The sequence below is a fragment of the Danio aesculapii genome, chromosome 4 (genome assembly GCF_903798145.1).
Source record: "Danio aesculapii chromosome 4, fDanAes4.1, whole genome shotgun sequence".
Classification (NCBI taxonomy): domain Eukaryota; kingdom Metazoa; phylum Chordata; class Actinopteri; order Cypriniformes; family Danionidae; genus Danio; species Danio aesculapii.
Genome location: NC_079438.1, coordinates 4517717 through 4535741, shown reverse-complemented (window position 1 = coordinate 4535741; position 18025 = coordinate 4517717). Strand labels below are relative to the sequence as shown.

Sequence of the window (18025 nt, the reverse complement as noted above, 5' to 3'; positions counted from 1 at the left end):
GGCGATCTTGGAGAAATTCCAGCACTGAGGCTACCTGACAGCTGACTGGGTTCAGCTGGTGTTCTCTACACCAAGCTGAAAAGAGAGCCCATTTTAGGGCATAAAGCTTCCTTGTGGAGGGAGCCCTGGAGCTTAGAATGGTCTGAGCAACCTCGGTTGACAGTCCATACTCTATGAGGTGGGCCCCCTCAGAGGCCACACCCACAGTTTCCACAGGTCAGGTTGGGGATGAAGTATCATTCCTCCCGCCTGGGACAGAAGGTCCCTCCTGATGGGGATCTCCCACGGGAGACCCGCCAGCAGGGCTATGAGGTCTGAAAACCAAATTCTCGTAGGCCGAAACGGGGCTACCAGGAGTAACTGAATCCTGTCTTGACGGACCCTCTCCAGGACTCCTAGGAGCAGAGCGACCGGGGGAAAAGCATACAGACGAAGCCTCGGCCACGTCTGCACCATGGCATCCAATCCCAGAGGGGCTGGATGCGAGAGAGAAAACCACAGTATGCAATGCGTGGTCTCTTGGGAAGCAAACAGGTCTACCTGCGCTCTCCCGAATTTTTCCCAAATGGTCTCCACCACCTCGGGGTGAAGTTTCCATTCCCCGGATCTCACCCCCTGCCTCAACAGGAGATCTGCTCCCCTGTTCAGATGGCCCGGGACATACATTGCCCTGATGGACAGAATTTTGTTCTGGGCCCACAGGAGGATCCGATGTGCCAGCTTGCATAGCATTTGAGACCTCAGACCCCCCTGATGGTTGATGTAAGCGACCACCGATGTGTTGTCCGTGCGGACTAGAATATGATGGCCCCTTAAATCGGGGAGAAAGTGTTTTAAGGCCAGAAACACGGCCATCATCTCCAGGCAGTTTATGTGCCAAGAACGATGATGTTCTCCCCATTGTCCCGCTGCAGGAAGCCCCCTCAGGGTTGCTCCCCAGCCCGTTAAAGAAGCATCTGTCATAAGCATGACACGATGACAGACAGCCCCCAACACTGGGCCCTGGGACAGGAACCAGGGCATTTTCCACATACTTAAGGCTCGAAGGCAGCGCCGCGAGACCTTGATCATGCGGAAAGGATTCCCCTTGAGGGAAAACCCCCTGGATTTGAGCCACCACTGCAGGGGTCTCATGTACAGCAGACCAAACGGAATCATGCTGGCTGCTGCTGCCATAAGACCCAACACTCTCTGAAAGTGTTTCACAGTGATGAACTGGCCTAGTTTGACACGGCTGACTGAATCGAAGCGATTCGTGGCGGGGACAGACGTGCTCGCATCGTCATGGTGTCCCATAGCACACCTAAAAAAATGGTCGTCCTGGCTGGAACAAGCACACAAGCAAACCTTCTGATATGGGTAAGAACGACATCTCGATGTCGAACTGCCATATCGTGAGTCTGAGCTAGAATTAGCCAATCGTCTATGTAGTTTAGGATACGTATACCCTGCATACGAAGTGGTGCTAGTGCCGCTTCGACTACTTTGGTGAAGGTTCGAGGTGACAGAGCTAGGCCGAATGGAAGAACCCGATACTGGAACGCTTCGCCCCCGAAAGCGAACCTCAGGTACTTCCTGTGTTGGGGAAGGATGGATATATGGAAGTATGCGTCTTTCAGGTCTATTGTCACAAACCAGTCCTCGGACTGAATTTGTGACATCACGTTTTTGATGGTTAACATCCTGAACCTGAGGGCCCAGACGGACCGATTTAGATTTCTCAGATCTAATATGGGATGCAGTCCCCCATCCTTTTTGGGAACTATAAAATACCGGCTGTAAAACCCTGATTCTCTGTCGAGTGGGAGAACATGCTCTATCGCGCCTTTTTTTAATAGAGCCAGTGCTTCCTGTTCCATAACCAGAGGCTGTTCTGGCTTCCCTATGGTGGGTGTAACACCGTTGAAGTGAGGTGGCCGTGCACAAAACTGTATTTTGTAGCCGTGTTCCACCGTGAACAGGACCCACTGAGACACCATCGGCATGTGTTTCCACGCTGCCAAAAAATGTGCTAGGGGTACCAGCCTCTCGAGACTGGCCTCTGGTTGCTCTTGGACCCTCCAAAGAGGGGGTGGGGTCCCCAATGCCCTCAGACACTGAGGAATGCCCACCCCGGGGACAAAAATCCCTTTCTCCGCGGACCCTGGTTCAATGAGGGCGCCGAATGGCGCTCTCGATGTCCAGGGGGGGCCCTGGGAAGCCTGACTCCCAACACGTCAGGACTTCCTTTTAACCTTCGCCTTCCTGGAAATTACTATTTTCCTTGTTAGATTTTTTGAGGAAGGCTCAGGCTGAGAGCGTGCTCTCCAGGCCCTCTTTTCCTGAGGGGGAGCCCGAGACGCCACACTCTCCTTTTGTACCGCCCGATATGAGGAGCTGGTTGACGGCTGGGGCTGTCTTTTAGCAGCCCCCTGTCTTTTAGATCTTGGGGGGAGAAAGTCCCAGAGGATGCTAGAGCGTTTTTTCACTCGGTCAAAGGATTCGGCGACGCGATCGACGGCGTCACCGAAAAGCCCTGAGCTTGATATTGGAGCGTCCATAAAAATAGCTCTATCACTTTCTGACACCTCTGCTTGTGTCAGCCAGAGGTGCCGCTCTGTAGCCACCAGGGTTGCCATAGACCGCCCCAAACTAGAGGCCGCCTCTTTAGTAGCTTTTAAAGCTAAATCCGACGCTTCTCGAAGCTGTTCGGGTGTTGCTCCCCCACCATCTAAGCACTCTTTTATTAGGTCAGCCTGATATGCCTGCAACACTGACATAGTGTGCAGGCATCCGACAGACTGACCAGCCATTATGTATGCTTTGCCAACTAGACCAGATGTGACTCTTAATGGTCTAGATGACAAAGGAGGGACTCTTGCACATTTTAAATCTGGACGAAGATGACGTGCTAGATCCTCTTCTATTTTTTGGCATTTCTGTACATGCTTTTTCCCCCAGCCCACGAACTGCTGAATAAATAACCGTTTTTGGTGTCATTAAACGAGCTAAATATGGATTATTCCATGATTTAGAAACCGCATGATGTAGTTCGGGACAGAAGGGGAGGTCCCTCAGTGGAGGATCAACTCTGCTGGGTAATTCTCTCTCATCCAGCATTCCTGTCAGACGCAGCTGCTGCTGCTCACGTGCTGGCTGCCAGTCTATTACATCAAACCTGTCAGCAGCACGTGAAATCACCTCCACTAACTCCTCATATTTTACTGACCGGGGTGGCAGATCCCCCGACCCTCTTTGGCTTTGCTGCAGCGGCGCATCGGTTTCCTCGGAAACGGATGACGCCGCCCTCCCACGAGGCGCAGAAGAAACCGCAGAGCGTGCTTCTGACACTCCCGAGGGAGGATTAGATCTCGCGGATAAAGGAAGAGAAAGGACAGAGTCCGTCTCCATCTCGTCCGCTAAATCTAATTGGGAACCCCATGAACGGAGTCTACGCTCAGCCTCAGTACGAGCAGGACCCGAACCGCGAGGAGCGTGAGCCGCGGGAGTTTTATTAAAGAACTCCCTCCGACTACGCAGCACTTTGCGGGAGAGAGCATCACAGTGCACACAGTCAGCATTCTCAAATGCTGCCAGGGCATGCTCCTCTCCCAAACACTCTAAACACAAATCATGTGAGTCACCAGCCGTGATAAAACAGGGACATGGAGGCACACAGCGTTTAAAGTTTTTTTTCTGCCATATCCAAAACAAAAAAGCTAGTTTGTCAGTTTTTTTGTATTTTGTGTATGCAAAGTCAGTAATGAATGGTCACAGAGAGGGTGTTTTTTCACGTGCGTGCTTCTTGAAAGCAAAGAAGTTAACACTGAATGCTCAGTGCAGGCTTTTATACTGTCTGGTCTGACGACACCGCTTAATTACATTAGATTGATTTCACATGTGCTTCAAGACGCGTATAAAAAAGGTGTTCCCCTAGCGTTCTGGTTAGACGCAGTGTTGAAGTTCCCTAGAAGGGGAATTACAGATAAATTTTAATGCAGTTCGATCAATTTTTCTAACAGATAAACAGCTTTGTTAATAGTTAACATGCTTTTAGTTTCGTATTTTACACAAAACGCACAATTACATCCCGCCATACTCATAATTCTCTCTTCATATAGCTGTATATGCCTATTACATATCCATGATACACTGTGATATAGCCGGGCTCGGATCGTATCGCTTTCTCACTACAATCTATTCACCCCTGAGTTCGTTTCCATCAAGCCAAGACAACCTCATTCAGACAATCTCGGAGTGATTGTTTTGGCATGGATCTGAGCGCGATTGCTGGATTCACATATGCCAAATGAACCACGCTAACTGGGCAAACGAGACAGGTTCCGAAACAAAAGTCTAGGTGTGAAAGCACCCTAAAACAAATAACTTTGTTTAAACTATTATTTAAATAATTTAATATAATTTAGTAAAAGTAAATCGATTATAATTTGAGAGTTATTTATCTTAACCAGCTCAATTCTGATCTGTGTTACAAGTGCTTTTATACCTCCGTGTCTGATGTCATACGTATGGCTACATCCCACTAATTTCATTGGATTGATTTCACCTGTGCTTCAGGAGGTTATAAGAGAGAGACTGTATCCCACTGTGTCATTTAAAGAGTCTTGTTCCCTTCAGGGAACCATAGTTACATGCGTAACCTGAGATGTTTTCACTTAAGCTGCGGTCACACTTGACTTTTCTTCCCATAGACTTCTATTCATACACACGCGAATGCATCAGACCGGAAACGCAGGGTCATGCGTCAAGTTTCGCATGTTGCTGCGGTGCAAAGTTCAAGCTTGGTGAACTCTGACCTGTGAAATCCTATCACTTGACTGCGTGAGACCAATCGAGGATCAAAACACGACCTCACTGGACAGAAATTTGAAACATGGAGCAATCGCTTGCTTTTTTAAATGTCTAATAAGTTTTTTTAATCCCGCCCCTTTTCCATTGTGTTGAAAAGTTCAAGATTGGTGAACTCTGACCTGCGAAATTGCATCATATGCCTGCATGAGACCAATCGAAGATCAAGACATGACCTCTCTGGACAGAAGTTTAAAATATGGACCAATTGCTCGCTTTTTGAATGTCTAATTATCTTATTTAATCCCGCCCCTTTTCGCAGTGCCATACACCAAAATTTTGCATGCTCTAACTCTAGAGTGACCACGGCATTAAACCACTCAGAATTTATACGTGACCTGCATTCTGAAGTGAGCCCTAGGTTGTGATATCAATAGCAGGTTAAAATGGCCTACGATTAGTTTGATTTCCATATTTAAACCAGTCGTTTAACGTCAATTTTATTATATCCATTTGATGTGTTTTCAACAGCAGTTTCAAGTCAAGGTGTGTGACAAAGGACAAAGCGCTATTATGACTGATCGTGAAACTCAGGACAGTATGAGGAGAGAAGGGGAAACCTTTAGTATGGACAACCCGGGACTCAGTACAGAAAGTCCTCAGTCTTCAACCACAGGAAAAGCTGAAAGTGGTGAGTATATTATCAAAATTGTAATATGTAATAAAGTACCTTTTATTATTTAAACATTGTTTTAGGGATGTTAATTGAGATTGTGTGATGAATGTCATTAAATCCAGTTTAATGAAAGTTTTTAGCTTTTTTTAGGCTATATGCACAGAAGTGTTTTTTGCTAGTTTTAAACCTCATAAGGTTCATTTTAGGGCTACTGAGTGGCTCAGTAGTTAGTACTGTGGCCTCACAGCAAGAAGTTCGCTGGTTCCAGTTCTGGCTGGGTCAGTTGTCATTTCTGTGTGAAGTTTGCATGTTCTCCCCATGTTCCTCTTGGTGCTCCAGTTTCCCCCACAGTCCAAAGACATAAGGGACTAACCTGAAGGAAAATAATTGAATGAAGGTTCCTTTTACATAACTGATAATGTCCTTTAATTAAAATATAATCAGTTAAATAGACTTAAGCATTTATTTAGTTGTTCAATTATAAAACAAGATGAAAATCTGTTTAAACACAAGCCCCATCAGGAGCAGCGATATACATGTTTCAAAATACTGAACAAAGAAATGTTTATGAGTGTACTTACCTGATACTTCCCTGTTGAGATAGTACGAGCCATTCCATACCAGTCCCTCTGCCAGGGTGAGCACAGTGTGGTGTGGGGTGTAGGAGAAAGGTTGTGGAGTAGGGTGGAGTTTTAAATTGAGCAATATTATTTCTTTATTTGTAGAAAGAAGCATTAGCCAATTGCACCTAATCTCCTATATTATTCTATCTTCTATATATCTTTTATAATATTTCTTTTGTGTTTTGCAGAATATGATTTTTGGGGGATTTTTTCACTGTGCACTATAAATAAAGACACTTTGCACCATAGAGCTAATACAACTTCACCATTCTTGAAGATTTGTGAGGTTTGAGACCTAAAAGAAAATTGTCCCCATAACATACAGCCTGCAAGTGGAGACAATTTTCTCTAGATTATGAAGTGTTCCTTACCCATAGCCCTGTGTGCTATATTGCTCTGCTACAAAATTCTAGGTAAACCCCAGGGAGTTCCTGAAAGTCTCCCAATACCAGTCAGGTGCTTGGCCCATTATATATTTGCTGTATGCTTTCTTGGTCAGCCTCCATTTTGGGCATCTGTGCCTTTTATGCCTAGTTCACACTACAGGACTTTAAGGCTGAATTGATCTTGATTTGCAAGTTAATAAGCTTGCCAACAGATCAGGCTGTGATCGGGGGGAAATCTGTGAGCGTTTGTTGCCCAGCTGCCTTTCTGTGTAAACTACCAAACGACACATTAAACTTGCTGACCATTCAGCTCTTTCTGATGCCTCCGCCCTCAACATTTTATTGGCTGTGGTTTAGGGGCTGGACATAGCAGGTGAAAAGGTTGTAGTCAGATCATGTAGGCTGTTTCTCAATATGCGTTCTTCAGCATTCTTGCGTCCTCATGTTCTTGTGTAACGCCATCATCAACCTTTAAAGTTCAGTTCCAAAACTCAAGACCAAGACTCAAGTTCCCAGATGTGTTCTTGATATCTAGGTTGCATTGATGCAGACTTGAGCGCAAAACTTGAGCAGTCGCAGAAGTCATGGCGGCTGAATAAAGGAGGTGGGAAGCACATAATTTTAATATAGATTTATTATTAAAGTTCGGAGATATAACTTATTTGTCTCAGGAGTTTCCTAAATGAAACAGTGAAAGTAAACATTACCATGAACATCTTTAAAATGGCATAAACACATTAAGGGTGATTTATCACAGGACGTGTTCTCTGTTCTTGCGGTCCCCCGAGTTCGTTCTTTTGAGGTAACTTGGCAAGACTAGTCTCCACAAGAACGCGAGTATGTTTTCTGCATTCTTGGAATTGAGAAACAGCCATAGTGTTTTAAAGACACAAAGTCAAGTCAAGTGGTCTGAATGGCAAAGCAAAGTGCTGATGTTTAAAATCATTTAGTGTGAACTAGACTTTAGAAGTAGTTCACTCAGGATAACCCCACTTTGTTTAATAAGCCATGGGGAGTTTCCCCTCCTTGCAGATTGCACTCATAAACTAGATGACTAGGAAAGTTACCAAATTTTAGTTTTAATGCCACTGCAGTGTCCACCAAAATGATATTTTGCTATGTTGACATGCTTGAGTATAAAAATAGAGCTGGCACTTACAATTATTTTTATAATTCTTAGTCCCTTCATTCAGCAGTGGTCGCCACAACGGAATGAACCGCCAACCTATCCAGCATATGTTTTATGCAGCGGATGCCCTTCCAGCTGCAACCTAGCACTGGGAAATACACTCCCACATACACTACGGGCTATTTAGTTTATTCAATTCCCCTATAGCACATGTGTTTAAACTGTAGCAGAAACGGGAACACCTGGAGGAAACCCACACCAACACGGGGAGAACATGCAAACTCCACACAGAAATGCCAACTGCACCAGCGGGGACTCAACCAGTGATCTTCTTGCTGTGAGGCGACAGTGCTAACCACTGAGCCACTGTGTTGCTCCAAAAACGATATTTAAAATGTAAAACTAATATAATATAAAATAAGTTGTTTACAAATACTGATGTCAACTAATCTGTCTGGCAGTCGCTGGAATCACCCAGTTCACCAGGACCCACACACACCTGTTCCCAATCACCAGATTACTAATCACCATCACCTGCGCAGAGACACACACACTAAAAAGAGCACCTACGTTCACTTTTCCACTGTCGGTCCTTATACTTACACCCTGAGCTTCACCCAATTCATGCTCCAGCGTTTCTCCTGCTCCAGTGTCTCAGCAATTTAGCCTGGCTCTTCATCTTCATGGATTCCCATTTGTGTGTCGTGTGTCTGCAACGGATTTCATCATCTCCTCCATAAACTCTCAACCACAAGCAAAGACTTTGAATTATTGTTGTTATCAATAAACTGTGCTGATTTCCATACCTCTGTGTCAAGTCCCCAGTGTATTGTGACAGAAGGACCAACCAAAGACAGATATCGGGATGGATCACACACGACACTCTCACTGAGTGGGTCAATGCACTCAAGGCTTCACTCCTCCCCGCATTACAACCCCCAGCGACTAGAATATCTCCTGTCCATCCTGGAGCGCAGAGCAATGGAGGACTATGTGCCTGAGTGCTCCAACAAGGATTCGCTCTACCATCCACCTCACCGGCAACTTCGAGCTTCTTCATCTTGGGTAAGAAGAATGGAGGTCTGCGTCCCTGTATTGATTATTGTGCTTTAAACTCCCAACTTATTCCCAAGTCATATCCTCTTCCCCTGGTTCCAGCAGCTCTGGAGGAACTACGTGGATCTGAGGAGTGCTTATAACCTGGTTAGTATCTGAGCAAGAGACGAATAGAAGGCGGCACTCGTCACTCCGGCCGGCCACTATTAATGCCAGGTGAAGCCCTACGGCCTTTCCATCCCACCAGCCATCTTCCAAACGTTCATGAACGAGGTTCTCCAAAGGTTTCTCCACCGTTTTTTGATTGTTTACATTGATATCCTCATATACTCCAGGGATTGATCAGAACATCGCCACAATGTCACCCAATTTCTCCAGTGCCTCAGACAGCACCAGCTGTTCTTGAAATTAGACAAATGTGAGTTCCAACGACCATCTGTGCAGTTCTTCAAATACATCATCTTCTTCAAAGGCATTTAGATGGACCAGGGGAAAGTGCAAGCCATCTGTGAGTGGAAACAACCTCTAACATTAAAAGAACTCCAATGCTTCCTACAGTAGGTTTTGCTATCTTCCATCGTAGATTTATCCAAGGTTACAGCTCTATTTCTGCTCCCCTGACCTCCCTCCTTTACGGCAAACCCAAGTACCTGTTCTGGGACAAGCTGGCTCATGAAGCCTTTAAGAAGTTGAAAGCCTCTCTACAGCTCCTTTTTTAAAACATGCTGACCCCCACAGTCCCATTGTCTCTGCTGTCTGGTGAGTCTCTATACCTCCATCCTTGCGCTTTCTTCTCTAAAAAGTTGTCCTCGGCGGAGCAAAATATGACATCGGGAACAGTGAGCTTCTTGCCAACAAGGTCACTCTAAAGAAGTGGTGGCATTGGATGGAGGGTGCGGAACATCAGTTTACAGTTATCACCGTTCATTAGTACCTCCGAAAGGCTAAAAGGCTGAAATCCCGGCAGGCCAGATGGGCCATATTCTATACCCGATTTTGTTACTCCGTTATGTATCGACCAGGTACCATGAATGGCAAGGCTGATGCCCTCTCCTGTATATATATACCCCAGACAGCCCTTCCGAACCAGAGCACATTATCCCTCCAGCCTTCATCGTCAGTCCCATACACTGGATGGAGGAGGAACTCCGTGCCGCCACCATTAATGAGACTGCTATGTTCAATCCTCCCTGCAGAAAAACCTTCTGAGCATTATACATCATCTTCTGGGCTCTGGACATCCAGGCAGCAGGAGGACCCTCTCGCTCATCCAAGCCCTTTACTGGTTGCCCAGTACACCGTTCCAGTGCATGCTCGGTTACTAACTACCCCTGTTTCCATAGACAGAGAAACCATCAGACGTTCCAGCCATAAGCCACTGGTTCTGGGTGAGCGCGAGAGTGTGAGACTCCGCTCATATTCATCTCCAGAGAGTGGTAAGACAGAACAAGCGGTTCAGAGATGCCCGACGATCCCACACACCTTGTTACCAAATAGGATACTTGGTATGCCTGTTCACCCGAGATCTGCGAATCAGTCTGCCTTGTCATAAGCTAAGTCCCTGCTACATTGGTCCTTTCAAGATCCTGAGGCAGATTAACAATGTTACGTATCAGCTCCAACCTCCACCTAGGTATAGAATTTCTCCCACATTCCACGTATCACTCTTAAAACCTTCATCTCCCACCACAGAACCTTCTGGAGCTGATGTGGTGTCCCCTCCCCCGACATCCTGGACCCAAACCAATTCACACCATAAGGGAGATCCTGGATTTCCAACGCCAGGGTAACCTACTGGAATACCTGATCGACTGGGAGGGGTACGGCCCGGGGAATGATCCTGGGTGCCCAAAGCAGATGTCCTGGATTGATCTCTTCTGGCCCACCCAGACCGGCTGGCCCCTAGAAGTCATGGAAGGGGCTGGTTTAGGGCATCAGGAGACGCCCCTGGAAGAGAGGGGTAATGTCAGGCAGTCTCTGTAATCCAAGTCACCAGGACTCACACACCTGTTCCCAGTAACCCGATTACTAATCACATCACCTGCGCACAGACACACACATACACACTATAAAGAGCACCACCGTTCACTCTTCCACTATTGGACTTAATACTTACACCCTGAGCTTCACCCAATTCCGTGCTCCAGCGTTTCTCCTGTTCCAGCATCTCTGCGATTTTTCCCCTGGCTCTTCATCTTCCTGGATTCTGATTTGTGTGTCGTGGGTCTGCAACAGATTTCCCCATCTCTTCCATGAACTCGCAACAACAAGCTAAGACTTTGAATTATTGTTGCTATCAATAAACTGTGCTAATTTCCATACCTCTGTGTCAAGTCCCCAGTGTGTTGTGACATTATTTGACATCAATTATACCAACGAATTGTGGCAGCCCTGTTAAATAAACATTGGTTTGTTGTTCATTAAAATATGTATGACAATTTAGAGGTGATTTGAATTGACTAATTATGGTTGAAAGTAGGCGTGCAGAGGTCAGTATATGAGACTTTTCGCTGAAGGTTTTACACATCTCAGTTTTTGTTTCTCTACATTATTATTATACTGTTTCAATGATTACTGTATGTAATTATTGTTATTAATATTTATTATTATGGGCGATGCAGTGGGTAGCACGTTCGCCTCACAGCAAGACAGTCGCTGGTTCGAGCCTCGGCTCGGCTGGCATTTCTGTGTGGAGTTTGCATGTTCTCACCGTGTTGGCGTGGGTTTCCTCCAGGTGCTCCAGTTTCCCCCACGAGTCCAAAGACCTGTGGTATAGGTAAATTGGGTAGGCTAAACTGTCTGTAGTGTATGTGTGTATGGGTGTTTCCCAGTGATGTGTTGCGCGTGGAAGGGCATCCGCTGCGTAAAACATATGCTGGATAAGTTGGCAGTTCAGTCCGCTGTGGCGACCCAGGATTAATAAAGGGACTAAGCCAAAAGAAAATGAATGAAATGTATTGTTATATTCAACCTCTCAACCTAAAATGAAAGACATTGATAGATAAAATGTTTATAGGTAGTACAGTTTTCCCCTTTAAACAGGGGAAACTCATCGTTTCCATAATGTATTAATATTAGAAAGTAATTATTGTTGTTTTTTAAACCAGCAGAGAAACCATCAAGAGAAAACTCAAAAAGCAACCCCGCACAGAAGGGCCAAAGCTGCGAAAAGTCCTTAAGTGTTGCCCATGAAATAAAGAACAACTGGAGTAGTAAAATAGCAGATGGCAGCAATGAAACCTTGCCCATCTTTAAACTCCAGCTGGAGAAAACATGGAAGAACAGTGATGGATTCTGCAGAAGATGCACATTTGGGAAAAACAGCACAAAAGAGAACAAAACTATTATGATGATCGGAGCCACTGGTTCAGGAAAAACCACCCTCATTAACAGCATGATCAACTACATTCTGGGAGTGAATTGGGAAGATGATTTCCGGTTTGTGCTGATAGATGAAGGACAGCAGAAATCCCAGGCTGAAAGTCAGACATCAGAGATCACAGCATATCAGATTAATCACATGGATGGTTTCCGGGTTCCATATTCTCTGACCATTGTGGACACACCAGGCTTTGGAGACACCCGAGGAATTAAACAAGACCAGAAAATCACAGGTCAGATCCTGGAGTTCTTCTCTGCCCCTGGAGGAATCGACTGCATTGATGCTGTGTGTTTTGTAGTTCAGGCTTCTCTTGCCCGTCTGACGCACACACAGAAATATGTCTTTGACTCCATTCTCTCCATATTTGGGAAAGACATTGCTGAAAACATCCTGATGATGGTCACCTTTGCAGATGGGAAAAAACCTCCAGTTCTGGAGGCCATCATAAAATCTGAGATTCCCTGTTCTACAGATGAGTCTGGAAAGCCACTTCAATTCAAGTTCAACAACTCTGCTGTGTTTGCAAACAATAACAAATCTACAGAGGACGAGGACTCCGATTGTGAAAACTTTGACCAAATGTTCTGGAAGCTGGGATTTTCTAGCATGAACAAGTTCTTCACATCCCTCAGCAAGATGGAAACCAAGAGCTTAACTCTGACACGAGAGGTCCTGAAAGAGAGAAAGCAGCTCGAGGTTCTTGTGGAAGGCCTACAGCCCCAGATCAATGCTGGTCTGACAAAACTGGATGAAATTAGGAAGACAAGAGCTGCTCTGGAACAAAACAAGGCTAAGATGGAGGCAAATAAGGATTTTGAATATGAATTAGAAGTAACTGTTCCAAAACAGATAGAAAACACCAGTAACTACTACTTGACCAACTGTCAAAAGTGTAACTTCACATGTCATGATTCATGTATAATTCCAAATGACAGTGATAAACATGGGTGCTGTGCCATGAAAGATGGAAATTGTACGGTCTGTCCTGGAAAGTGTGTCTGGAATGTTCACTTCAATCAGAAATATAAATGGGATTATGTCACGGAAAAGAGAAAGGAAACCTATCATGATCTGAAAGAGCGATATAAGGAAGCATACGGAGAGGTCATGACCAAAGAAAAGATCTTTGAAAAGCTTGAATATGAGCTTGAGGTTGTCCAGGATATTGTCACTGGACTAATTAAGGACTCTCAGAAGTCATTGGAGCGTCTGCAGGAAATCGCCCTCAAGCCCAATCCTCTGTCCACCCCTGACTACATCGATCTGATGATTGAGTCTGAGAAACAAGAAGCCAAGCCTGGATTTACAGATCGCATTCAGTCTTTAATGGAGGTCAAAGTGAAGGCAGAGATCATCAGTAAAGTTTCCACAGGAGGAGCAGTTCCTGAGGATTTGAAGAAATATAAACCTGAAACAAGCAGAAATAAACCTGAAAGAAGCAGAATTATATCATTTAGTCCATTCATCCTCTTTAGAAAAGGATTCAATTTTTTAAAGGGATAGTCAACACTGACAACAAGCACATTTGAATAAGCATTAACGATAAGCATTTTCCATCATGCTAACTAAGGAACTACATCAATGATCTCTATTATCTTGCTTAATTTCCTTTTCGCCAATTTAATCAATGTACAAGGTGTCTTATTTGCTTTATTAGCAATTATTTCAAATATTAATCAGGTGCAATTATGCTAATTCAAAAGAGTAACTACATGATCAGTTGAGAATCAGTCTTATCCTAACAAGCTAATGCAAATCTATCAGCTGTATTTTTGCAGCAAAAGATGCACATTCTGGCCAACGGTATGAGAAAGTCTTACATCCATTTTGCAGCAAAGATACACATGTTGATTATTAGCGTAAAACATACTTCTATCACACAAAGGTTTTGTTAACAGTGTCATTTTACCTTTTATACCTGAGGCGAGAGTAACTTCTTTCATAACTTTCACACGTGTGTAGTGGTGTAGTATTATAACAGTGGTGTTATACCTGGAAATGCTTATCCCTAAATAATAATCAATTATTTTGATGAACGTTTAACTTACTGTACACATCTCACTCAGAGATCATCTGTAAACTACTGAACTCTCCTGATATCTGGAGGAAAATATGAACATCCAACACAATCTCATGGCAATTCGTAACTTTTCGATTTAGTGGCTAATTCGCATGAATTCGTACGATCTAATTCGCACAATTTAGTACGATTTGCTCATCACCCAATGACGGTTGGGATTAGGGGTGGGGTTGGGTACCACGCCTCCTTTTTAAAATCGTACATTTTCGTACGACTGAACTCATACGAATTAGCCACTAAACCGACAAAACGTAAACTACTTACGTTTCCTCGTGAGATCAGGCTGGAACATCCAGATCTGAGAGCAATCTTACTTTTCAGAGGTTTTAAAAATGATCGTCTGGATGTATTGTGGTGCAGAAGTGTTTGTTTCATAGCAGGCAAACCTATTGTCCATCCCTGAGCTGCAGATACTGTAAACCAGGGGTCACCAACCTCGGTCCTGGAGGGCCGGTGTCCCTGCAGGATTTAGCTCCAACTTGCCTCAACACACCTGCCTGGATGTTTCAAGTACACCTAGTAAGACCTTGATTAGCTTGTTCAGGTGTGTTTGATTAGGGTTGGAGCTAAAATCTGCAGGACACCGGCCCTCCAGGAACAAGTTTGGTGACCACTGCTGTAAACTAAAACAGTTGACTATGAAACGATTACTTAATATTACATGAACTGAATATATTCTTTATGATACAGATGACGTCAGTGCTGTTGTCTCTTCATATTCTAAACAAAGTTAAATAAATAAATAAAAATGCAGAGTTCGCCAAATCGTAACGTTTTACAGTATAAATAAATACATTTAAACAAGATATAATGTATTTGGGATTTTATTATGCTGAGAAATTATTCTCTATATTTCTCAAATCACAACTGAAGATATTCTGAAGATAAAATAATTGAAAACACAGGAAATATACCACATACACACAAGAATCTGAAGATTATTGTAGTAAGCTTTGCATTTCTTTAAGGGGTTCAAGAGGTTTTGGTTTTTGTTGTTTGTTTTTCATTTATATCTTATTTCTCATTAATAATCACTGAATCATTTACAATTAATAGTAGTTTATTGGTTTTAATCCTTCATGTATTGCTAATCTTTTATTATAATGTTAACATTTAATCGTCTATTAATTAGTATTATTATTTCATATTTAGTCTTATGATTGTGGTGTGTCGTGTAATGTTTTCTCCACTCATGTGAGATCAGAGGTAATACCTCACATTCAGTGTTTTATGGGATGTTGTGAACAGTTTGATATAATGATTGTTATAGTTGTGTTGGTCTGATTGAGTATGAGAACACACTGAAATGCGACATGTATAATGTGATTAAGTTTTCAATAAAAGCCTGTTCATTTATTATCATCAGTTCGTCTCCCGTTTCGGCTCTTTATATCCTCAGTGAACCTCTAATACTGACAGAAGACAGTTTAGGACAGGGGTCACCAATCTCGGTCCTGAAGGGCCGGTGTCCCTGCAGGTTTTAGCTCCAACTTGCCTCAACACACCTGGCTGGGTGTTTCAAGTATACCTAGTAAGACCTTGATTAGCTTGTTCAGGTGTGTTTGATTAGGGTTGAAGCTAAAATCTGCAGCACACCGGCCCTCCAGGAATAAGTTTGGTGACCCCTGGTTTAGGAGAATTATAGAGGAACTTTTATTATGTAATCATCATAGAATCTGCCACTATTAAAATATAGATTACTATTACAATACACTGTTAAAACTTATAGAAATACCTATATTCAAGTGATGCAGAAGAGACACGCAGACATGCAGGGCCTTATAATTGAGGGCCTTACAATTGAAGCACATGTGTCTAAGTAAGAACATTCAGACAGAGCGCATGCAATACATTTAGACACTGTATATATTGACCAAGACATAAACAACCCTCGCCAAAATAGCATACATAAAGAGAATCGTTTAGAAAGTATGGGAACAACATGATCATATGCAAACACATGAATGTAAACACATGCTATATGTAAAAACAGAAAAACATTCAATTAAAAATCTAGGATCCTATTGGAGCCGGGAATAAGGTGGTGTTACATCATATCTCATGATACCTACGGATAAGAAACTGTATATAAACTGTGGGATTTTGGACATTGGGGAGGGAGAGAGCTCGATGGACCATCTCTGCTGGAACAATAAACTGCTTCAACTTGAGAACTTCGAAGACCTCAGCCTCTTTTTTGAAACCTGGAAGATGCTTGAGATCCAGCGCAACTTTCCACCACAACAGTTGTCCACAACGATTACGTTGTCAAGACTTGTATTGTTTCAGCTCGTTTAAAGAAGTCATTTGAACAAACAACAAGCATCATTTTTCAAGTGTTCTGACTACAAGTGTCTTGCAGTTTTGTGAATAAGGTTGAGATGGTGAACATGAACCTGAATGTCCTGGAGATTTGCACTCAGACACTGTTAGTAATGACAAAATCATGGCACAAAGAGTCAAAAGATAAAATAGTATTGTCACGATCACCAGCGATCTAACACTCATAGATCGCTGGAGAAGAGTCACATTCACATGGACTACAATCCTGTCTCCATATGAACTACAAGTCCCGTCATGCACCACACTCACACACCTGCTCCAAGTTAAATTCACCTTCATTTGTATAGCGCTTTTACAATGTAGATTGTGCTAAAGCAGCTTCACAAAGAAGATCATAGTAAATTGAAACAGTGTCAGTTCAGTTTAGCTCGGTTCAGTGTGGTTTAATAATCACTACTGAGAGTCAAAAAACTGAAGAGCAAATCTATCGATGCGCAGATCTACAGATCCCAAACCACGCAAGCCAGTGGCGACAGCGGCGAGGAAAAACCTCGAGAGAAACCAGGCTCAAGTCTCCTTTGATTACTCTCACACGGCTGGGAGCTGCTCATGAACTGATTAGATGGACTTTATAAACAGCACACACATACACACACTTCAGTGCTGAGTCTTGTAAACAGTTTTGTGAACATTACAACGCATTTCCCTTGCCTTGTCAGTTTTGACCCTCGCTTTGTTTTACTGTTTATTCCTGTCTACTTCCTGCCTTCTGACCACTCGCCTAATATTTGACTACGACTCTGGATTTTCCTGTGTACATCTATTTGCCCCTGTTTTGAAATTTCGCTTGCCTGACCTTTTTCTGTTTAATAAACCCTGCATTTGGATCCGTACCTCTGTTGTCAGTGCCCACTTCACATAACAAGTATATATTATATTATTTCATACCTGTTCTTAAAATATCTGAGATGCTTTTGCAGCAGTTGGAGATGGATCTGTATTTAATTAAAGATCTGGGTTAATAGTCAATGTTTATTTCTATAGCGCTTTTACAATGTAGATTGTGTCAAAGCAGCTTGAAGATCTAGTAAAGTCCAGATTTCAGAGCTGAGGTTTAGTTTAGTTCAGGTCAGTGGGGTTTAAATTTCACTGCTGAAAGTCCAAACACTGAAGTGCAAATCCATCGATTTGCAGCTCCACAAGTCACGATTCGAGCAAGCCTGTGGTGACAGTGGCGAGGATAAAGATAATAAAAAAGGCAAAACATTTGTGCTGGGTAGATTTATAAAAAACAAAAAAAAAAACTAAATTAAATTGATTTTATATTTCTACACTTTAAAAACGCTGTTTTTTTAACAAAACATTGGGTCATATATGGAGAAACCCAGCGGTTGTGTTAAATAGTGTCCTTTAAATTTAATACACATCAACAACAATATTGGGTTTGTCTATATTTGATCCAACGTTTATCATTCTATTCCACTATCATCACATTAATGTGTTTTTCCCGTATTTCTCCCACATTTCCCTACTGAAAAATCCACCTTAAACCAGCCTAGGCTGGTTGGCTGGTTTTAGCTGGTTGACCAGCCTGGTTTTAGAGGGGTTTTGGCCATTTCCAG

The 18025-nt window shown here is 43.3% G+C and overlaps 1 protein-coding gene across 1 annotated transcript; it reads left to right on the top strand.

Annotated features, from left to right (window-relative positions):
* The first annotated feature begins 3419 nt into the window (after positions 1–3419).
* On the top strand, positions 3420–13543 carry LOC130222672 (uncharacterized). The gene is made up of 6 exons (XM_056455201.1): positions 3420–3474; positions 6069–6135; positions 8421–8667; positions 8761–8805; positions 10351–10618; positions 11766–13543. Exons 1-6 carry the CDS (start codon positions 3420–3422, stop codon positions 13541–13543), a joined length of 2460 nt encoding a protein of 819 aa, XP_056311176.1.
* Positions 13544–18025: the final 4482 nt, after the last annotated feature.

Excerpts from the sequence above, each read along its gene's own strand:
- LOC130222672 (XM_056455201.1), top strand. The coding sequence starts at position 3,420 with ATGAACGGAGTCTACGCTCAGCCTCAGTACGAGCAGGACCCGAACCGC. Across the intron at positions 8,668-8,760 it reads TTCGAGCTTCTTCATCTTGG|CAGCTCTGGAGGAACTACGT; the intron begins GTAAGAAGAATG and ends CCCTGGTTCCAG. Across the intron at positions 10,619-11,765 it reads GACGCCCCTGGAAGAGAGGG|CAGAGAAACCATCAAGAGAA; the intron begins GTAATGTCAGGC and ends TTTTTAAACCAG.